This window comes from Misgurnus anguillicaudatus, chromosome 22 (genome assembly GCF_027580225.2).
Source record: "Misgurnus anguillicaudatus chromosome 22, ASM2758022v2, whole genome shotgun sequence".
NCBI classification, from domain to species: Eukaryota; Metazoa; Chordata; class Actinopteri; order Cypriniformes; family Cobitidae; genus Misgurnus; species Misgurnus anguillicaudatus.
Window position 1 is genome coordinate 28245317 of NC_073358.2, and position 23384 is coordinate 28268700.

At 38.5% G+C, this 23384-nt stretch overlaps 2 protein-coding genes across 4 annotated transcripts; one reads left to right on the plus strand and one right to left on the minus strand.

The window, feature by feature from the left end:
- Window positions 1–388: 388 nt before the first annotated feature.
- kptn (kaptin (actin binding protein)) lies at window positions 389–4206 on the plus strand. 2 transcript variants are annotated; one of them, XM_073860527.1, is made up of 12 exons: window positions 389–706; window positions 793–875; window positions 1047–1131; window positions 2286–2340; window positions 2499–2577; window positions 2690–2759; window positions 2836–2946; window positions 3062–3157; window positions 3303–3369; window positions 3467–3602; window positions 3691–3858; window positions 3968–4206. In XM_073860527.1, the coding sequence occupies exons 1-12, from the start codon at window positions 496–498 to the stop codon at window positions 4106–4108; spliced, it is 1302 nt and encodes a 433-aa protein (XP_073716628.1). In that variant the 5' UTR covers window positions 389–495; the 3' UTR covers window positions 4109–4206. The 2 variants fall into 2 exon arrangements, with proteins under 2 accessions (XP_073716628.1, XP_073716629.1); XM_073860528.1 differs by having other exon boundaries at window positions 3306–3369.
- Window positions 4207–7957: 3751 nt separating this feature from the next.
- hnrnpl (heterogeneous nuclear ribonucleoprotein L) lies at window positions 7958–23252 on the minus strand. Of its 2 annotated transcripts, none has more exons than XM_073861076.1 (14): window positions 23097–23252; window positions 22301–22419; window positions 20740–20977; window positions 20557–20644; window positions 20280–20374; window positions 19534–19606; window positions 12671–12706; window positions 12337–12405; window positions 11411–11682; window positions 10917–11038; window positions 8960–9161; window positions 8733–8790; window positions 8507–8602; window positions 7958–8281 (listed from the first exon to the last, which is right to left on the minus strand). In XM_073861076.1, the coding sequence occupies exons 1-14, from the start codon at window positions 23178–23180 to the stop codon at window positions 8223–8225; spliced, it is 1611 nt and encodes a 536-aa protein (XP_073717177.1). In that variant the 5' UTR covers window positions 23181–23252; the 3' UTR covers window positions 7958–8222. The 2 variants fall into 2 exon arrangements, with proteins under 2 accessions (XP_073717177.1, XP_073717176.1); XM_073861075.1 differs by having other exon boundaries at window positions 8507–8612; window positions 8731–8790.
- Window positions 23253–23384: the final 132 nt, after the last annotated feature.

Sequence of the window (23384 nt, forward strand, 5' to 3'; positions counted from 1 at the left end):
TGAAAATGTCTGTGTACCTCTTAGATTAGAACCTTCTCGGATCTTTCTGAGATCCCCGGGCCCGCACCCCAATCTGAAAATCCCTGACTCCTGAGACCTCACTTCGCGCTTTCGGAGCCGCCGAGCGCCCCCTCTAGGTGACAATATTGTATTTCATTGAAAACCAATTATGAGTAGAAATCCAAGAAAATTTAGCGAATTACTTCACCCAAACCGGAAAATAGAAAAGAAATTAGAAAAAAAGAAAATCAGCAATTCGCAACTTCTAGCGGAAAACTGCACGTGATAATTCACTGAAGAAGTTTATTGATCTTCGTCGACATCTGATGACGACAACATAAATCGAAGGCTCTGATTTGTCAAGAGTAACGTAAGCAAAAGATGATTGGTTGCATTTACTCACAAGCCCTCCTACCACCGGATGTTTACTGATTTCATTCGTGTGACCAGAGTGAAATCTATCTGAATTTATTCTTTGCTTCTCTTGGATGTAATATGTTGCCGAATAAAAAAGTTTTGTGTCCATTTGTGGAAGACAGTTTCAGTCGATTTCCTTCGCAGAGCAACATATATGGACTGTGCCAAGCAGGCGACCAGGAGTTGCTGGCAGCGACTTTGAAGGGTAAAGTGGTGTGCTTCAGGTACCAGGATCTGCAGAAGAAGATCAGACCCGTGGCAAAAGAAATTCAGTTCACGTACATACCAGGTTAAACCCTGAATGTTTGCTTTTGAAACCTATTTGTGTTTTTTGCATGCTTGCATCTGCAAAATTGTCTTTATCTGTTAATACAGTTGATGCAGAAATTGTCTCCATTGATGCGTTCAACAAATCAGCACCTAAAAGAGGACTAGTCGTAGGCATAACCTTCATCAAGGTGTGTATATCTAGAACTAATTAACAAAAATCATGTCACTGGGTATTTAAATAAATTATCTCTCTTAATATCAGTTAATAACAGTTAATAACAGTTTTGGAGATGATTTGCCATCATTTTCATGTCAGATAAAAATGTGAGAAATCTAAAAAATGTTCTCTTTCCTTACAGGACTCAGGCGATAAAGCAACTCCATTTCTTAACATTTACTGTGATTATGAACCTGGCTCAGAGTTTAACCTGGAGTCTATAGCACGTGTGTTTGTCAATTGAAAATCCTTACTTTCTTTAGAATCTATAGGATGAACATGAATTATACTGCTTAAATTACTGCTTGAAGGAAAACACCACCGTTTTCGATATTTTGCTATGTTCTTGCCTCAACTTAGACGTGTTGATACATACATATCTTTGTTCGGTGCGTGCACTTGATCTTTGTGCAGCGCGTCGTGAATGTGTTGGCGTTTGGCCTGGCCCCGTTCATTCCTTGGGATCCAAACGGGGATGAGTTTGGAAGCTGCCAAACACTTCCATGCTTTCCCTATTTAAAGACTGTCACATGAGTAGTTACACGAGCAAGTGGTGGCACTAGACAAAACGTGGTGATTTTTTTTAGGCGGATGAAGATAGGAGCTATATTGTGTGGCGGAGGAGCGCTTGGTTTGTAGCACTTTGACTTCGGCGCACAGTAACTTCATCACTTCTGACTCCTCCTCCTCTCGCTCAAACTTCCGTCAATATTGCTGCGCCTGAGGTCAAAGTGCTGCAAACTAGTTCAGTTCAGTTCAGTATTTATTTATCCCCGTAGGGAAATTTGGGTTGCAGCGAAACCCTCACTCAGACATTTGTCAATTTTCACATTGGCATATGTATGTACATATATATATGTATACACACACATACACATATATAAAAAATAAAGAATAATAATAAATAGTAAAAACCTAATTATAGCATGTAGTCTGGGGACTATTTATCAACTTCCACTAGGAGGAGAGGAATTTAAAAAAAAAAAACTAAGTGCTCTTCCGCCATACAATGTAGTTCTCACATTTTATCTGCTTAAAAGATTGCAGCTTTTTATTTTGTGCCACCATACTTACGTGTGTAACAGCCTTTAAATGGGGAAAGCATGGAGGTGTTTGGTGGCTTTTGGGTTCATCCCTGTTTGGATCCTGGGGAATGAATGGGGCTAGGCTAAATGCTAACACATTCACAACACACTGTACAAAGATTAAGTGCACGCATTGGGGGGAGATGGTTATGTGTTAATTCGTCTTAATTGAGTTGAGGTAGGAGCATAGTGAAGTGTTGAAAATGGTGGTGTTTTTCTTTAAAAAGACTTAAAAGTTGAACTTCATGTGGTATAAATGTCTGTTTTGAATATGATTTTATTCATTTTTTTAATAGAAAGCTGTTTAAATCTAGAACTGCAATTTACACCCTTCCAGCTTTATCACACAGAGTGAGTGTATATTTGTGTTTTATCATTTGTGTTAAAATTAAGATATTAGTGAGGATTATATGCGCACACCATATATTTACATATAGAACAGTAGACATAATGTACGAAATCATGCAGTAAAATGTGTGTTACGTGTCATGCTCTTTATTGATTTGCAGGGTGCATTGTGGAGATGGATCCAGTGAGACTGTTTTTCTTCTCAGTGGACACGATCAGTGTATACATCTTTATAAAGAGGTCAGTCCATTAGATAATTTGCGACATAATCCAAATAATTTTATTTTTACAGTTGCCTTTAATTCTTAGATTTTTTCTCTTATGTCTTTCATTTTCTGTCTCTGATTAGTAGAATGCCTCTTTGCACCAATTTGAGGAACAACCAGTAGAAAAACTCTTTCCTGAACTGCAAGAGCTACCAAGCAAGTAAGTTTGTTTGTTTGTTTTCATGCAATAGGTCGGATGGATGTGTGTTAACTATTGTACTTTGTGTGCATTGCAATGTGTTATGGATGGATGTGTTGAGTATTGATGAAAATCGTCGCCTCACTGCGTTTGGATGTCAGAATGGTTCTGTGGGACTTTCTCTTGTCAACCAAAAGGGACCTGGTAAGAAACACACTTACACTAATTTGCTCTTGTTCTCTTTTTCTATAATCCAAAATTTTTTTCACAAACCCAATATTTCCCATTGATTGTTATGATGCATTTTTCTGTGTATCAGAGATTCTCCAGAACTGGCGTATACAGCATGACAGTCCCATATCCACGGTGTTACTGTTCCCTTTACCACAGCAGCACCTGAACACCAATACAAATGGTGCGTTCACAGTATTTAAGTCTTTAAGTCCCTTTTATTTTTAGTATATTGAATATTACAGCACACGTCTAGAGTCCACAGTTTAAAAGCTTATATAACACAGTTAAGTTTATATTCACAATTGCACACTGACTCTGTTTTTCAGCAGGTAGTCAAAAGTTAACATTTAATCTCCTGGTAACCAGTGCAATAGAGATGGCTGTTGTTTACAGGTTAGTGTGCGTCTCTTGTTCTGCACCATGTCTATAAGTATCAGTGCTTACTTGTGTTCATCTTTGTAAATTTTGTGTATTATGTGTGTGTGATCAGGGATGTGGAGCAGTATGGATTGAGCAAACAGCGGTGTTTAGCAGAAAGTGATCAGTGTGACGCAGTTGTCTGTGCTCTCGTTGTTGATCTAGACTTTGATGGAGAAAATGAATTGTTGCTGGGAACATACGGACAGGTAACAAAAGTTTGTCCGAATTAAATAGCTTATTACACACATTTGGGTATCAGTGTGTACAAATAAGTGTTTGATTTGTGACCTGTAGGAGCTGCTGTGTTATAAATTTTATCCATCAATGGGAGCTCCTGAAGATAAGTTACAGTTGCTGTGGAGACGGAGTTTTAAAAGTCCTCTCCTGTCATTGATTTATCTTGACCTGACAGGTGATGGACTGAAAGAACTCGCTGTTCTTACCTTGAAAGGACTGCATATACTACAGGTGACTATCGGCTAAGCAGATTTTTCTGCAAATCTTAGAATGTATTAAAATTATTGTTTGTAGATAATTGAACTGTTTGTGTTTATTTTGTTATCATTTCTACCTACAGCACAGTCTGAGCTCAACAGCTGATCTTGTTCTTCATCGTTTGGCAAGTTTAGTATCAAGACTGCCTGTTACAGACCAACCAGTCAAAAACCAAGAGACTGAACAAAGTAATGAACAGAGTGCTTCAGGCACCTAATACAAATTTTAACATGATATGTATTTATTTTTGTCTGAAAGATGTTTATGGATATTAAGAGCTGACGTATTAAAGAGCTTGTCCTTCTTTTTAATAACCAGCAGCCTTCAGGTTTTGTATTACACTGGCAAATTTTTGATTTCATTTGTTATGGTTGGTTGGAGATGGTTGTTATCTGCAAACAAGAGAAAGATTATAAGTGCACACTAAACTAGTTTCATTTTAAGCTTGTTATGGTGTGTATATACCTTATCCACAGTAGAGGGCGCCCTCTCTCAACCAACCATATTACAGTAAAGTACCATTTACAGTTTTACTTTTCAGTGCATTCAAAAGTTGTGGTTTGAAATGATCAGAAGCAACACAGCATCAATATTTTATAGTTAAAGGGGACATTTCACAAGACGTTTGAATAAATATTTGGCATCCCCAGTGTTCGTTTGTAAAGTTCTAGCTCAAAATATCATATAGAAAATGTATTATAGCAAGCTAAAATTGCCATTTTGTAGGTGTGAGGAAAAATGTGCTGTTTGGGTGTGTCCTTTAAAATGTAAATGAGCTGATCTCTGCACTAAATGGCAGTGTCATGGTTGGATAGTGCAGATTAAGGGGTGGTATTATCCCCTTCTGACATCACAAGGGAAGCCAAATTTCAGGCTATTTTTTCACATGCTTGCAGAGAATGGTTTACCAAACCTAAGTTACTGGGTTGATCATTTTCACTTTTTTTGGTTGATTAGAAGCACTCGGTACCCAATTAGCACTTAAAGGAATATTCCATTTTCTTAAAAGAAAAATCCAGATAATTTACCATGTCATCCGGGATGTTGATGTCTTTCTTTGTTCAGTCGAGAAGAAATTGTGTTTTTTGAGGAAAACGTTGCAGGATTTTTCTCATTTTAATGGACTTTAATAGAGCCCAACATTCAATACTCAACTCAACACTCAACAGTTTTTTTCAACGGAGTTTCGGAGATCTGTGAACGATCCCAGGCGAGGCATAAGGGTCTTATCTAGCAAAACGATTGTTAAATAAAAAATATGCTCATTTAAACCACAACTTTTCGTCTAGGTCTGGTCCAGCGCGACCTAACGTAAATGCGTAGTTACGTAGGGAGGTCACGTGTTACATATATAAAACGCACATTTGCGGACCATTGTAAACAATAAACTGACACAAAGACATTAATTAGTATCAGTTGACATACAACAATGTAGGAACGGTCCTCCTTCAACACATTTGTAAACACTGGGGCGGAGTTTCGCGTTCGTCCTCTGTGACCTCTTGACGTCATGGCGTATTGCGTGGGGTCACGCTGGCGCATCACGACTGGATTTAGACGAGAAATTGTGCTTTAAAAATTTATATTTTTTTTCTTGTCAAAAATGGTTTTCGCTAGATGGGACCCTTATGCCTCGTTTGGGATTGTTTATGGTCCTTTGAAACTCGTTTGAAAAAAACTGTTAGGTGTTAGGCATTAAATGTTGGGCTCTATTAAAGTCCATTAAAATGAGAAAAATTCCTGCAACGTTTTCCTCAAAAAACATAATTTCTTCTCGACTGAACAGGGAAAGACATCAACATTTTGGATGACATGGTGGTGAGTAAATTATCTGGATTTTTCTTTTAAGAAAATGGAATATTCCTTTTAACACGGAAAAAGCCAGATTTTCATGATTTTCCCCTTTAATCATTCATCCCAAACCTGTCTGACCGTTTTTCAAATGAGTCGAAACAGATTCAGAACATCTCCCTTTGCAAAAATTACTGTTGAAGTAGTTAATAAAAAATTGCACCCTACCACACTGCAAACTGTTCAGATAAATGTATATTTGGAGTGGTTCACAAATGATATCATGTTTTTTAAGTAAGGGTCAATGTTTATTTCTTGCTGTATTAAGACAAGCATGTTTACTGTTTGTATGTGTCACTTTAGAAGTGGTGACGTGAGTGCTAGAGGGCTTTTTGGAAAACTGCATTCTTAAAGGCGGGATGCATGATCTCTGAAAGCCAATGTTGACAGTTGAAATCACCCAAACAAACACGCCCCAACCCCAGTAGAATCTGGACCTTCTTTTGGTAGACCTGCCCCACACATACGCAACCCAGGCAATGATGTTGGTTAGTAGACACGCCCCTTACTGCTGATTGCCTACAAGTATGTTTTAGTAATTGGTCCGAATCTCTTTTCCAAAGCGTTTTTCAAAAATCATGCACCCTGCCTTTAAGGCTTCATTATTAATGGAACCAAAACAATGGAATCAGTTGGCATCTGTATTTTAAATCCAGGTATTATTTAAGAAATCATGTATTTCATACTAAAACTGTATGCATATATAGCTTTGTCTGTCCCTGTGGTGATGTCAGTTCAGTGTCATATAAATCTAAAAAAAAACAAAATCAAAGCAGAACCTAATCTTAATTTTGTTGACACTTCCTAAAGTTGCAATTCATAATCTTTACTTGCATAAAATTGCAGATTAGTGGACGTCAAACTGAAAACTCAAATTATAAACTTATCCTTGCAAATCGGGGTAAGGGGCACTCTTAAAATAAAGGTGCTACACAAGGTCCTTCACAGCAATACCATAGAAGCAGCATTTTTGATTTCCCAAAAAACTTTTTAGTCAAAGGTTCTTAAAAGAGCCATATCATCTTTTTGTAGTCTAAAACATTTAACGAAACAAAGATTCTTTTGGATGTTAATGATTGTTTATGGTACCATACAGCCAAAAACAGGTCTTCTAAGCGGCATTGTGTAGCACCTCTATTTTAAGGAGTTTTGTAATGTAATAAGGAGAATTTTATTTAAAGGGGTCATATTATGAGATTATTTAAAAATGTAAAATAAGTATTTGGCATCCCCAGAGTGCGTATGTGAAGTTTTAGCTCAAATACTCCAGATAATTTATTATAGCATGTTAAAATTGCCACTTTGTAGGCCCGAGCAGAAATGTGCCGTTTTTGGGCGTGTCCTTTAAAATGCAAACAGTGATCACAATGATGGTGGATTGTTGTAATTGAAACTCAATTGTGCTGTCAATTATTTCTTTCTCTCTGCCTTAAAAGGCAGTGCCGTGATTGGATAGTGCAGATTAAGGGGTGGTATTACTGTAATTTGCCTTGCTACCTACCTCACAAAACGTGAAATCTAAACGACCAAATTTTTCCACATGCTTGCAAAGCATGGCTTACACAAAGATACTGGGTTGATCTTTTTCATATTTTCTAGGTTGATAGAAGCACTGGGGACCCAATTATAGCACTTAAACATAGAAAAAGTCAGATATTTACACTATGACCCCTTTAACACCAAAAATAGTTACAGATTTCAGCTTTAAATAATCTGGTTAGCTTTCTGACACACACCAAAATATGACTTGCACATCCTTGCTCCCGTTTATGCATGTACTGTATACACAGAACAGCCAAAAACGTCATTGATTGTATTGCAAACCGCAGTAGCACAGTAACAAATGTTTTGTATTTCACATGAATCTACCACTTCTAGGACTCGAAAACTGATTTTCCAAATATCATTGAAACACACATACTAAGCTACTTAACGCTCTTAAAACGGTTGTGTTAAAACACATTGTGTGTCTCGTTAACAACAACACATTTATTATTGGAACAACACATTTTGTGTGGTTTTAACACATCTTGAACCGTTTTAACACAAAATCAACACAATGTGTCAAAATAACACATAATGTGTTAAATAGCAAAACACAAAACACTGTAAGAAATAAACACATCCGTTCTTAAAGTATCTGACATTTCACTGTTGCAAGAGGTGTCAAGCTGTTTGTGCGGAGCAGTAGAAATGAACAAACAAGTGCACAGGAGACTGTTCACAATGACGTCTTTAATACGTTTTCCACAAATGTACAGTTACGCAAGACCGGACAACTGACAATAAAAAAAAAATATTAATAGCAATAAAAATACTAAATTAAAAATTAAACAATGGTACAAAATGTTGAGTACGTTGTTATTCTAGAAACAGAGATATTAACATTTTCTCCATCCAAGGTCTGGAATTAAGACATGCTTGGGGTGCTGGGCATCAAAAAGGTCACAGAACATCAAGAGTTAATGGTCATCGTGGGTTCAATTCGCATGTTGTGCAGTTGAGAAACACAGTTTGAGTGTGTACGGGTAAGGCCCAGCTAAAAAAAGAAACAAAAAAAGTTTAAACATGAATTACAGACCTATCAGGACTTAGCAAAAAGCTAATCTTGAACTCCAATCTAACAGTGTGTACGAAGCTAAACAACAGATTTTGGGCCAAAATGGGTTCAAGTAGGATTAAACCATGCAACCTGGCCTCAGGCATCAGATTTATATACGGATTCGGAAGCTAATAAAGGTCTATTGTTTGGGAGAGTACTTACTAGGGTTTTTCATCTGGTAGTGATTTATCATAGCAAGAGCCTCCATAGCATCATTTACGGTTTCCCACTCCAACAGCCCAGATGAACTTCTCTCGCCTCCATTTTCACCAACACAGGAGAAACACACATACACGTGTATTTATACAGAATCAAACATGCATCACCACTACACCATACTTCTCACACGTGTTAACGTACAGACACATGAAACTTATTAGTCACTTACTCTTGCCTGTGAACAGCTTGACACTGCTTGGACTCTTGATTCCCAACTCATCACAAATCTGTATATGAATCAGAAGAGGCCATTAATATCTGAAGTCCACATACATCCAGACCAAAGCACAAGACATTCATGACACCTCGGTTCAAATTTGATGCCTACATGCAATGCTCACGTTTGTCTCAAAGCAAACACCAGGAACACAGCAGTAGCAGGTGGTCATTTCTTACCTGGCCAAATGATTCAACAGAGCTGTCTGGCTGACTGTTAAAGAAGTGAAGTACATTGCTGGGTTGCTGGATGCGGTTCTTGGCTGCCTGCTCAGCTGTGGTGAAGCGGTTGTTTCGGTTCCCATGGAAATCCTTAAAACTACAACTGCCGTCATCCAGCTGGTACGACTGGCCAGGCATTATGGCCTGTTGCTTGGATACACTGCAGACGAGACAAAAAAAAAAACAAGGTTTAATCGCTTGAGCTGTATGATCAAATATTTGGGACCAAGTCGTCCTAACAATGTATATTATTAATGAAAAGGTTTGTTTTAGCGCTCTCTCTACTGGCTTACCACTGTAATGACATTGTGGACTGAATGGTAAAACTGTAAGCTTTAACATAAAAACTAAACTTGAATGGGAAATCCCCAAAGAGCAGTCGCAATAGTGAAGTTTGTATTTTGCTGCATCCACTCACAAAAAAATCAATTTTTATATATTTATGGTAGGAAATTTCACAGAACATGATATTTAAATGAAATACTAATGATTTTGCAATAAAAAAAATAATTTTGACCCATGCAATATATTTTTGGCTTTTTCTACGAATATACCGGTCAGTCCTTCCAGAAAAATGCAGAGGGTTTTTTTTTTGTTGTGGGCAAAAATCCTTGATCTTGTGGCACGTTTTCTTAAAAAATGTGATGGAATATGTGGGATATTTATGCAAAAACTGCGGCAACTACTTGCAAAAACTGCGGCAACTACTTGCAAAAACTGCGGCAACTACTTGCAAAAACTGCGGCAACTACTTGCAAAAACTGCGGCAACTACTTGCAAAAACTGCGGCAACTACTTGCAAAAACTGCGGCAACTACTTGCAAAAACTGCGGCAACTACTTGCAAAAACTGCGGCAACTACTTGCAAAAACTGCGGCAACTACTTGCAAAAACTGCGGCAACTACTTGCAAAAACTGCGGCAACTACTTGCAAAAACTGCGGCAACTACTTGCAAAAACTGCGGCAACTACTTGCAAAAACTGCGGCAACTACTTGCAAAAACTGCGGCAACTACTTGCAAAAACTGCGGCAACTACTTGCAAAAACTGCGGCAACTACTTGCAAAAACTGCAGTCGCGTAATTACATCACTTCATAACGTTACCATGACAACAGGGGACATAGCTGCGCTTGTGTGAAGCCCCGCATATTTTGCACACAGAAATCTGCAATTTATGCGGCAAAAGTGTGGCGTTTTTGAAAAAATGCGGTCCCTGCATAAATATGCAGATTTGGCCGATTATGCGTTGAATCATGTGATCGCATAATCACATTTTTTCTGGAGGGACTGACCTGTGCAACTTACGGTACAGGGTCACACTTGTGATTTGAGAACAAGCGTGACGTCACCAGCTACTGTTGCAGAGATGCGCTATTAGAGGTGTTTCTCACACATATTCAAACACTCTATTTGGGCACATTGTGTGTTTATTCATATCACAGACCCCTAAAACAAGTACTACCAGGATAGTTTTTATATTTATAAATAAATAAATATATATATATATATATATATATATATGCACTGTTTTCAGCTGTCTGTAGCAGGCTCTCGCGTCAAACTTGTGCAAAAAACAAAACATTATGCCAGGAAACCAGTTGTGCAATTCAAAACTCACAGCTGTGAAGGTTTAACATGAAGCAGGCATATTCACATACAGAAACAACCATGTACACTCTTAGAACGGATGTGTTAAAAACACATTAGTGTCGTCCTGGAATCCACACATCTCTGTGTTATTATTGAAACAACACATTTTGTGTTACTTTTAACACAACATGTGTTTTATTTTAACACAAAATCAATGTGTTAAAAGCTTAACGCACAAAGATGTGTAAATCCTTTCTAAGAGTGTAGATTAACTCTTTGTGAATTTTAAAGTCATGAAGGTTTAGCTTATATTTCTGTACACACCAGACATTGAGTTTCTGTCCAAACAGTGTAGTGTTGTTGAGGTGAGAAATGGCTCTATCCACAGCAAAACAGTCTCCCATCTCCACCATCGCAGCACCCGGCTTACTCTTCATGAACTTAACCTGAACACAAAAAAAGTGTCAAACAAAATCCATACAATAAGCCTCACATGAAAAACTGGGGTTAAAGACGCGGTGCACAATTTTTGAAAAACGCTTTGGAAAAGGGAGTCGGGCCGAGTAGCAAAACACACTTGTAGCCAATCAGCAGTAAGAGGCTTGTCTACTAACCGACATCGTTGCCTGGGTTGCGTATGTGTGGGGCAGGTCTATTAAAAGAAGGTCCAGATCCTATTTAGGTATGGGTGATTTCAAATGTCAACATTGGCTTTAAGAGATCATGCACCCCTACTTTAACCCAGAACAGACTTCATTTATGGAGAGAGTGTGTTCTTAACTTTTTTAACAATGTTCATTTTGCTCACAACAGCTCACCCTTTCCACATTTCCATAGAGACAGAATATGTTAAACACTCTGTCTGCATTTATCTTGGTGGGCTCAAGACCGTAAACCATGACCACGGGGGAGTCGGCATGAGCATTGTAGTCTGGAGGTGGTGGTCCATGTCCATACTGTGCCCCACCATAGCGGGGTCCACCACGGCCACGCCCCATTGGGGGTCCCATGCGTCTGCCCTCATAGTGGGGAGGTGGAGGTGGTGGTCCATAGGTGTCATCATAATGACCGTAGCCAGCCTGAGGACCACCTAAAACAAAAAAGATTAAGGTTTACATCTAAACACAGAATTGGAGATCCATCTAATGGTGTGCTTATTCATACAATATAGCTTTAAAATAATGCTTTCTTGCTTAAAGAGCCCATATTATGCAAAGTCCATTTTTACAAGGTGTTTGGACATAAATGTTTGTTGGCAGTGTGAGAACACAACCACTCCTACAAAAGATCAGCCTTTTTTATCCCCATTAAACCAAAGCAGTATCATTAGACATGCTGATTCGATTTTCTTGTTAATATGACATCACACTGATAAAGCTCCGCCTGCAGCCACTAACTGACTGGTTAATTTTATACATAAGCTTTTCTAAACTTGTATGTTTGTGCGGCTGAAGAAATTATTCTCTCAAGACTACATTCACTGGAAGCATCTATTTTTAGCCGAAAGCACTTACTGTCTGTTGGTAAGGGTGTGAGCACAGTAGCTCATTTGCTTTTATAGGGCACATAGATGAAAAAAGCACTTTTATTTGCTCCCACCGAAATAGGGGCATTTTGGACATGCTATAACAAATTATCTGCATGGTATTTTGAGCTAAAACTTCACAGACACATTCTAGGCACACCTATGACTTACATTACATCCTGTAAAAATGGGCCTAATATGTGCCCTTTAAAAGACCACCATATTCTGGTGGATGATCCCCCAGCAGTGCTGGCTGCCTCTGCCGCTTGTTTGGGTTAGCATTGGGGTCTAAAATGAGAAAACAATAGGTAGGGCAACACATCTACAGTAAACATCAAATGCAAACACAAAAGCTGGTGTGCTGTGCAGTTCTGTGAATAACATGCAGTGAGCATTAGGGATTACTACCACCAGATCCTTCAAAAAAAAAAAAACATAATGGAGATTCTGAACATACATTAGAGAGAAGTCTAATAAACAGAAACACTGCTTAAATCTACGTTATCTGGAAAAGTCAGTCAGACTTTATCTCCACAAAACCAACCACACACACCTTGTGAATTGTTCCAATTGCCATCTGCGTCGGCATCTGCACAGATAGGTATACACACAAAAATAAGACATGCAGAGGCAATGAAATAAAAATATGCATATGCATTTTGATATTCTAGTTCATTTAGGCAGGACAGCAAAATCTAAGACAGTACAATGTTCTTCTTGTTTTGAAAACATGGGTTTGATTAAAGTAATGTAAAGCATTAAACTTTGCAAGTAGCTATAAATATTCTGAAAAACAAATGAGGAGTTAAGATGCAAAACCATCAAAAGTGTTTCTGACATGTTTTTTCTGTATTTTTTTAATTAATTTTCACAAATGTCACTTTAGTCAAATCATTGTTATTTATCAAATTTGCTGCAACACCCTTAGTGCATGCAAGCATTTTGGCAAAAACCTCTACTTCTAAATAAATAAAAAAAACACTTCTTTGGATAAGACATACTAAACTGTTGCAAAATCATGCAAAAATCATTTGCATCATTGCATCAATAAAAAAACTAAACCACAAATTAGGGGGTGCTGGGATCCATATCACTGCCAAATTTAAATTGTATTTAGGTCTGAGGCACTCACAAGTGTGCTTTCATTTATCCAATTCTTCTTACATACTTAGAGGACTTGCTGAAAAATCAATGTGGCGTTTAGCCCAAGGCCGTGATTTGAAGCGAAGGCATTATATAATATACAGAGAGTGACTTTTGCATTAGAGCTCCTCAATTGTTCTCCTTTAATATTAAGTGTCTGTCCTTTAATATAAATCCTTTCTGGTTAAAGATTTGTTTAATCCTTGTTTGTAACACCAGATCAAAACATTTCCAAAATGGCAAACCACCTCAAAGCATCACAAAACCAGAACAAACAAGTTTGGGTTTCTATCAATGTATGAAAAAAAATTATGTCACTCAATAACATTGTTTCTAAAGCCTGCAACACTAAAAAGGCCCAATTCTCTAGTCGACACAAATCAGGGCACTATATCAAAATGTCATCTCTCACAGTCATAGTTCTTGTTAAAATGATTCCATAATGAAAAGCAAGAGAAACAGCATTATTAAGCAGCAAAAAGACCTAAACTAAATACATCTTTAAGGAAAAGCAGGATAGAAAACATGACTTTACTTATTGGAAACCGAATTAACTGTTAAAAGGATAGTTCACCCAAAAATGGAAAATTCTGTCATCATTTACTCACTCTCATGTTATTACAAACCGGTTTAAGTTTTTTGTTCTGATGAACACAAAAGATATTTTTAAGAAATGTTTGCACCAAACCGATCAGATGCCCCATTGACTTCCAATTATTTATTCCTTTTATGAATGTCAATGAGGCTTCTGATTACAAACATTCCTCAAAATATCGTCTATTGTGCTCATCAGAACAAAGAAAATTTAAACAGGTTTTTTACATGAATGTCGCTTAAAATAACATGAAAGTAAATTGCAGAATTTTCAATTTTGGGTAAGCCAAGCATGTAGTTTTTAACTTGCAAGAATTAAGCCAGTGTGTCCACCAAAGACTTTTAAAAACAAACAGCAGCAATTACAGAATAAATGCTCAGCATTCCGCTTTAGTCGCAAGAGTTAAAAAAAGGCTCTCAAGTCACTTTTTTAGCTTGGCCATCCAATCACAATGCAGGAGGGATGCAACCTGCAAATACGGATTGCACATGCAACTGTATGTCTGTGTAAAATGGCAGAACAGTGGCCGTTTCTCATTGTCAAGGATACCTTCTTTGCAGGACTAGTCCTTACAAGTCACTTCCTTCAGAGGCAGGCGAGGATCCTCTTTAGCATTCGAAGAACATGTAAATGGAACAGGCTAGCAAGTGCACGTCATTGCATCATTACGTCAATGAAAATGTGTGCTTTCGTCCCTGCGCGCATAGGATTGTGAGTGATTTCGATGCGTGAAGTGCGCGAAGGATAGCCTGGCTCCGCCCTCCTACGCGCTTCCGCTTAATTTTCATTTCACTTCAGTACAACGTCTGGGACTGCTGAGTAGAGTTTCGTTTTCTCCGCAAAAATCTGCAAGTCCAATCAGCGAACAGAGGGGGGTGGCTAAGAACGATGATATTGAGGTCGTTCGCCAGACACGTTATGGCCCTCCTCCCCATGGGGTTCGGGAAAAGTTTGATTCATTAGCGATTGGTTATGGCAGATTCAGAGTGACTCTGGGCAGATCCAATAGTTTTAAACTTCAACAGAGGACCCTCCTTAATGGAAGTAACGCTTTGCAATAGACCGTGGCCAGACTCTCTGTACAAATGAAATGAATGTACGAGAGTCTGGTTGGACCAGGCTACGCGAAGGATACACATATATGCATCCTTTAATTTATATGGGATATTTCTCGAACAAAGGACTCAGTCCTTGGTTGCAATTCTGAGGATCCTCGACATTGGAACAGTCCCTCGACACATGTGGATGACGTAGCATCCTTGAAATTCTGGCTTCCGAGGATCCTTCCTAGACATTGAGAAACGGCTAGATACTAGTACCACATACTAGGACACTGCAAAACATGGCTGAAAAAACGACTGAAGAAAGTGCCCACAGTTAGCGCTTTCACTTGAATAATGGCGTTTTGGTGGAGACACAGCCTTAAGGAATACAAAAGTAGAAGAAAGGCACAATGCAAATAATGGACAGTCTCCCTTCACTGTGTTGCTATATTGAATAAATGCTAAAATTATTAAATTAAGCTATCAACCCTTACCATTCTGCCTTTAGTGTTCTTTGGTATAAAGTCATACAGGTTTGGGCCAACACGAGTGAGTACATGACAAATGTTACCCTTTTTGAGTGAACTATCGATTTAAACAGAGATACTAGCTGTGTCCCAATTCAAAGGCTGCGACCTTCTAAGGACCTATTTTAAGACCGATTGCGTCACAGCAGCGCGTCTTGAGGCTAGTAAGGCCGTCCCAATTCAAAGGATGCTTAGAATGAAGCCTCAAAATGTGTCCTTATTACTGCGCGCTGTTAAGGATAGAACGAATGGATCCTTAACAGCTGAGGCTATCCCAAGATTCATTGCACGCCTGCATATAACGGCTGGATATTCTAAAATAAACAATAAAACCTTTATTAAATAAAAGTGTGTATTTAGCAGATTTTTTTTCTTATCACTGTTTTAGTATTACAAGTTATGTTTTGTGTTAATATTATTCTTTTTATATTTCTAAGGTTGATTAATTGAATATACTGTTGCATAGTTTAATCTACATCAACGTGTCATATTTTCTAAAAGAAATTAATGTTTTTCTGATTCCATATTTATTTGAAAAAGTCAGAAACGTCTCCACTGTGTCCTGCTGACAGGCGCCGTGGGCGCAAGCAGCAGGTGACGCAAATTATGGGTCCACCGAAGGTTAGACCGTCTCACTTCAGTTCTCTTCGCGGACTTCTGAGGCTGCCACCTTGAAAGACTGAGTGCTCGCCTTTTAAGGTCGCAGCCCTTGAATTGGGACACAGCTAATGCATACCAAAAAATACCAACTTTAATGTGCACAGAAACAACAAAGTCCAGGATTGCATATTAAATAAACAGAATCAACTCTTAAATTCATGTTCGCGTTGATTCTTGAAAATATGATTCTTTATTTATGTTCAAAAATTCACAGCAGTGTTATTCAGCGTGTCGGGCTAAACTGATTAAAATACCTTACAGAAAATGTACTAGTCAGAACTAAAACTTTACACAGTTTGAATGAGCTCTGTGCTATATGCCCATAATTCTGGTGGTTTCAGGGTGGAAGTGAGTTATTCTTTACCAGTCTCCGTTTCCCAGCAGACTCAATTTTCATTCAGTTTTAGGATATTCGTCCCAGTCCACTGCGTCTGGTTTTGCCATGTTCCAGGAACAATGGTGCTTACCATAGCAGAGGGTGGATAGCAGACAGCAGGTGCCGCGACGAGTTTAGAAGAGAGAGATGCCACACCAGCAGTCAAGACTAATCCACACCTGCGTTACACAGGAGGCGTTACACAGGGGTCAGCCGTGCTCAATGAATAAAACAGATTCAATACAGAGAGGAAGAGGAGGAGGGATGGAGAAATGACAGAGAGAAAGCACTTCAGTCCACAAAGAGATAAGGCTTGGGGAGGGAGAGCGGTGGATCTGTCTGTGTGATCGGTGCATGTGTCCTCATGGTTACAGTCGCAGTCCTTTCCATGTGTTAAGGTGATGTACTGTTGATAATGTCGCCCATAGTGTCTTGTTTGGTGTGTTACTCGCAAGCAAGAAGGTGATATGTTCGCGACAATCTCGGAGCAATGTGGCCTGTGATCATGTGAGTTTGGATGTGCGCGTTCATAAAGATGGACTCGCGGTGTAAAGTCGACGTCATCACTGTTCGTTATGTACGAAGTCTGTCGGTTGTTGCCATGGCAATCTTGGATGGGTAAGTAGTGACGATCTCAACTTGTGGTGGTGCGACATTAATATCGGTCTGATATGAAATCAATCTCGCTGCGTGCAATGAGGCCACGGTGTTGGAGCACGCTTGCCGTGTGTTGCGATGGTAATATCAACTTGCCATCTCTGCTTAAAATGCACTGCGATTTGTTTGGTGTGTTGCAAAAATCTTGGCGTGGTGTGTTGTTGTGGCAATGTCAGCTTGGCATGTTGTCATGGCGATCTCGGCGCATGGCACTCATGTTGTAGCAATCTCGGTTTTGGTGTTTTGTCACTGTTATGTCAGCTTGGCGTGTTCTCATGATGTTCTCAGGAAAGAGGACAGAGGCGTAAGCAAAAGTAGCCCAAACACCCAAGAAACATGACGACATTTGGCAGGTAATGAAAATGTCTGTATGATTCTTCTCTCTCTCTCTCTTTGTGTATTTGTACCACTCCCTTCTTTGTGGATTTACATGTTGTGTTTGTTGCTTGACTGGCTGGTTTGTGGTGATGTGAAGGTCTTCAGTGATTGGCTGTAATGTATTGTCCAAAAAGATTAGACCCATCCCCCTAAAATGTTTAATTATTTCAGAAAGATGGCCGCCACCTTTGTAGAAATGTGGAATGTTAGATGAGTGGAAGGATATCTTGAGCACCGAGATGTTTTCTATCCGTGTAACTTCATTACGAGTGAAAAGTTGTTGCGAGTTCGCTATTGTTCCGTTTCGCTGTCCATGTGACCTGTTGGAAGGCTGCGATTGGACGGTAACTGGAATGTGTCTTGCAGGCGACTGAGAAACTTAATTGCATGTTGTTAGATGCTACAATAGTTTATAAGTATGTATTACAACGAAGAGCATGAATGTCTATCTGCCTTTATATCTTAAAGACTTTTTTTAAACACCAGAATGTTCAACCCTAACAAACCTTAAAGGTGCAGTGTGTAATTTTTAAAAGGATCTCTCGACAGAAATGCAAAATAATATACAAAACTATATTATCAGGGGTGTATAAAGACCTTTCATAATGAACCGTTATGCGTTTATTACCTTAGAATGAGACGTTTTATCTACATGCACGAGGGTCCCCCTTACATGGAAGTCGCCATTTTGTGCCACCATGTTTCTATAGAAGCCCTTAAGGGACAAACTTTTTGACATGATTGTCCGGTGGCAGCTACTGTAGCTTCTCCATGTGTTTCAAAAGCAAGGGGTGAGTAGTGGACTGAGCCATTGGCTGCAATTCGCAACCTCACCACTAGATGCTGCTAAAATTTACACACTGCACCTTTAAGATCAAACCCTAATCAAAACAAAAAAAATTACTCAAAGTAGGTTGTTTAAAAATTCAAGGTAAGCGAAGCGGTTTATGGTTTGACAAAACGTTGCAGACATTGCCCTTTATGAATGTCATTGAAAATTATATTAATCATGTCTGGATCATGAATTTAACCTCTTCAACTCTGCCGACCCACCAGTGGGTCCAAAACTGCATCACATTTATTTTAAAAAAATAAGTAGTGGAGCACAGTTTTTAATCAATTCATTCCAACTATGAGGGCAGGGAACTCTTTTAAATTCAGGAATGGCCAATTTAGCAAAAAATGCTAATTATGCTGCAGAGCTTAACGGGTTAAAATTCAAATTACGCCTTTTGTATGCAAAAATTACGAGTCAGTCCACAGATTAAGTTCAACCTGAGTAAAAAATGCCTCAGAGACTAAAGCTATTTTTTGCCTGAACCACAATACTTAGGAAATCCCTTTTAATAAATAATACTGTCTAAATGGCAGCAAGTGCCAGGCTGTAGGTTAAAATATAAAGATATCTCCATCAGGTGGTATGCTAGTCGCTGTGTCATGCTCAGTGAGGGTACAGGTGAAATGAGTGCCTGCTTCTCAGGTTTTCATGTATGAGAGAAATTACTGTGCTTTAAAAGGAATAGTTCAACCAAATATGAAAATTCTTATAATTTACTCTCATGTCATCCCAGATGTATAGGACTTCCTTTCTTCAGTTGAACACAGACATTCATTATTTAAGTAATTCTCTTCTGAAGTAAATTATGACAATGTTTCATATTTGTGTGAACTATCCGTTTATGAGACAAGTGACATGCGCCACAGTAAATGTCACTATTAACTAGAAAGCATGTGCGCCTTTACAATCAGTTGGATTTTCATGCCCCCTCAAGTGTATGTCTCTCTTTAAATGAACGGACGCATATTTTTGTGTGCGTTCCGGTTAGAAAGTGTCTAAGGGCAATTTTAACTCTGTGAATGTTTTTAAAAAGCAAGAATAAAGCAGCATCTTATAAGTGACATCCCAGGGAAGTAAACTGCTTCTGTGGTTACTTCAACATTCCCAAAGGAGTCACTTAAGGAGGCCTGTTTACACACCCATCCCCATAAAACAAAGAGTAGCAAAGAGACAAAGCATTTGCACGGTTAGTACAGTACCTTGGCCGCTCAGACTAGGGTTGGCGTAGTCCCATGTATCCTGATCATTTTTGAAGACGTTGAGTCGAGTTGGCTATACGGTAGAGAGTAAGATTGCATTACAAATGTAGTTGTAGAGGTGCGATTACACTCACAAACAGACAATTATTATTAATTTATCATTCACAATATAAAATTAAATGTGATCCTTAAATTTAACATCAACATGCGTAAAAACTTTAATAAGCATATTAAAGGCTCTATAAAAGCGAATAATGTGCGACGTCACTTCCTGTTGATGTTTGAACTGTTTTCAAACAAACGGAGCGTAGCTAACGCCTCCCCCTCCCTCTCCCGTCCGTGCTTTCATGAACGCGCCCAACCCCCACCCCCAAATCCTTCTTGTCGTTTATTGGCTGAAACACTTTGTTATGTTTTGTTGTGATATTGCCATTTGTCGAGCCTGAGCTGTCTACAGAGATCGCGTTTTTTTACAGTTTGATCAGCGGACAGGCACAAGCAGATAGTGAGGAGATGTTTGCTGTATGTAACAAAAAAATTTTATCTAAAACGCGCCAATTCGCTTAGAGCGCCTTTAAGTGTCACTCAAAAAATAAAAAAGTCTTTTTTTTTAAACAAATGTGTTAGATTTGTGTAACAAATTTATTTTTGTAGATATCCCTTTATTTTTTCCCTATTGAATCCAGCCTTGCAGAGAGCACTCTACAGTAAGTGCATTGTGATATGTAACGCTGTGTGGTACTAACCTTGGCATACTCAATTTTAAGGGTGCAACAGCCCGAGTAGATATCGGCTCCATTGAGAGAAGCTTTGGCTCTCTGTGCGTTCTGGACCGAGTCAAATGTAAACACAAGTCAAGGAGAAACACACTGTGACAGAAATGTTTACTCTCTATTTGGGCTGTCCAAATAAACATGCCATTTCAAAATAAGAGAAGCAAAAATTAAATCTTCATTTTTAAGATAAACCCCATGCATGCTGCAGAATACATAAAACTAAATCATAAAGTAATTTTGTAAGGATATTCGACCATGGCTTGAACTCCATTTTTCCTAAAGATCACAATCCTTTGCACAGGGCCGCAGTTGTTGCAAATGGTGTACAGAACATCCTACAGACAAAAGACAATGCAATCAAAAACAGGGCAACAATCTTAAACACACACACTAGTCAAAAAAGCATATACTGAATACTGAAACAACTTACCGTGGTTATGGGGTAGATGGGGTTCATGATGGTTAAAAGCAGTACGTTGTTGACGCTCCGAGTGTCATCGGAGTCACTGGGCCGAGAGATTTTTTGACTGGTAGAGTAATTGATGTATGATGGCCGACCACCAATGTAGATTTGACTACTGTTAGCATACGTGACTGCGTTAGAGGAGCCGCTCATGTCCTCAAACTCCACCAGTGCCTGACGCTTTTTTGGCATCAACACAACATAACTGGAATAGACACATGAACCAAGACACATTCAGTTATATTAAATAATATATGGGCTCTTCCAGGTTTTGTAATGCCATTGAATGGTGGTCAAAACTTTGATGGTCCAACATGCACATACATTCATCATTAAAGTATATATGAAGAGTTTGGTTCCAAAACGCAATAAATCCATTTTGACAAATTTCGGTAAAAACGTGTTTTCTATACCAAGAAAGTGACAAGATGAAAACCAGTATTTTCTGTTACAAACTTTCACATAGCACCTTTAGGTTATAAAAACATAAAAAATTCAAATCCATAACTTGATTTTCAAAGATTTATTATAAAAACGAATTCTTTTTTCCACAAAATGCAATAAATCCATGACAGTTTTTTATTTCAAAATGCTATAAATCTATTAAATCAATGTATAAATGTGCATTCATCTTTACCATTTTATATTTATTTAGTTGACTAGTGGTATACAATGATTAAAAAATAAACATTAATGGCATTAACCAAAACACCTACTTTGTTATATGAAGAACACAATGTTTTAGCATGAGAAGCTTGATGCTGTCTGGAGAACAAGCAACCGAGTGCCTCTCGCGGAAATTATTAGCTGTTGATGGCTTACGTTTCTTTCCCGTCACAGAAAACCATCACAGGTTTGGCAATGCTATTAAAGTATTATTTTGTTTTGTTTGTTGATCACGAAGTACAAAGTAGATGAGGAAAACTAGGACTCCGTGTACTCAGCGCGTCGGCCATTGTTTGTTTACATTGCGTGAATGGCCCGCTGTAATATCAGAAATGGATTTATTGCATTCTGTAAAAAAGCAGCAGTGGCGTTTGTCGCATTTTGGGAAAAAAGGGAGAAAAGATGACAGAATATCACGGCGGGTATTGGATTTTGCGTAAAATTAATTATTTACTTTTAACTACTGACCTGATATAATACTGATTTTGGCAGTAACTCATTTTTTTCAAAAATGGCGTTTATTGCGTTTTGGAACCAAACTCTTCATATGTACATGTATATATAAATATATGTCCTCTGAAGCGAAACAATATGCTTGTGAGAGAGCTTTTTAACCATCGATCCATTGTGTATTACTGTAAATATACAAAATATGGCAATAAAAGTCACACCTGGGATGGCATGAGGGTGAGTAAATTATTATTGGATCATTTGTATTTCCATTCCTTTAACTATTTCATGCCTAACAACCATTTATGTAACATATTCCATAGACTTGCGAATTAGGCATAGGCCTGTAGTCATGTTACAGTTTGCCCCTTGAAACGGGGCCAATGATTTTCATTCAAATTGTGCTTGTTACCTTATAGTGCCAAACTCCTGTAGCGCCTCCACCAGGTCAGCTTCGGTAATGCCGTCAATAAGCCCCCTTACATGCACCACAAGCGAGGGCAAGGTCTTGTGTGGGTCATCGTAACCCTCCTGCACAAAGAGCAGAGAAGAGATCCCATTAACCCATGGACAAACCAACAACAAACACTGCAATTTTACGTCTGGTGCGAATTTAATTTCCTTATTTACCCATTTGTTCGACTATTTAGTCGTTCTGAAATATAAAATGGAGTAACAATCGCGACTAATGGGTTTTATCAAAAAGTACAGGTAACGTTATAAGATGAAACCCCTCCAACCGAGTTATGCTTTTACTCAAAAGTCGAATTAATAATCTTGTTTTTCAGCATTCATCTGCTATTATGCTCAATAAATAACTGTAAAATAAACCCAGTCTTTATAATCTACAACAGAACGATTTAACTTAACGTTACCTGCCTAGAACAATGAATGAGCATTGATTAAACAACTTCTACCTCGCGCACCGGTATCAAAAGCCACTTTTTAGTATATATCGGATTCTAAAAAAGTTATTTATGTATATTAATAGTAATTATTATACAATGTATGTGTAATAATAGCACGCAATGGGTAATATTTATCTAGATAACATCCTCCAAACTTAACATCTGTACGTTAGCTATCGCAAGGAAAAATCTGGCCAGATTTGGTCGTGTTTGATGGAAAAACGCGTTTTCTTTGAAGAAAATCTTTCTTTCATAGTTTAAACATGACAAATACAATATGATAAATTGTAATTATATTACCGTAGCCATTCCGTCGCTATCTGTTTTTTGCCGTTTTGTTGCTCTGCCTCCGTCACCGTAATAATGGCCTGCCGCAGCAGCCATGTTGTCTCGACTGAAACGTTCTAAAATGGAAAACGCTACTGCCGAAGCTACGGCAACCCGGAGGGGGATAAAAAGCGAGAGAATCACGTGAGCTACACAGCCGAAATGCATTTTGGGGCATTGTAGTCGTGATACCATGCGTTAATACGCTTAAAACACGTTTATTTTTTACACTCGTTCGACTTTGATTACAGAAAATATTTC

Bases quoted from the DNA above. Each gene is read 5' to 3' on its own strand.
- hnrnpl (XM_073861075.1), bottom strand. From the start codon at position 23,180: ATGGCTGCTGCGGCAGGCCATTATTACGGTGACGGAGGCAGAGCAACA. The intron at 22,420-23,096 runs GTAATATAATTA...CTCTTTGTGCAG, and splicing joins ATAGCGACGGAATGGCTACG to GAGGGTTACGATGACCCACA. The intron at 19,607-20,279 runs GTTAGTACCACA...TCTACCGTATAG, and splicing joins TTAAAATTGAGTATGCCAAG to CCAACTCGACTCAACGTCTT.
- kptn (XM_073860527.1), top strand. From the start codon at position 496: ATGTTGCCGAATAAAAAAGTTTTGTGTCCATTTGTGGAAGACAGTTTC. The intron at 2,578-2,689 runs GTCAGTCCATTA...TCTGATTAGTAG, and splicing joins GTATACATCTTTATAAAGAG to AATGCCTCTTTGCACCAATT. The intron at 3,158-3,302 runs GTGCGTTCACAG...TCTGTTTTTCAG, and splicing joins CCTGAACACCAATACAAATG to CAGGTAGTCAAAAGTTAACA.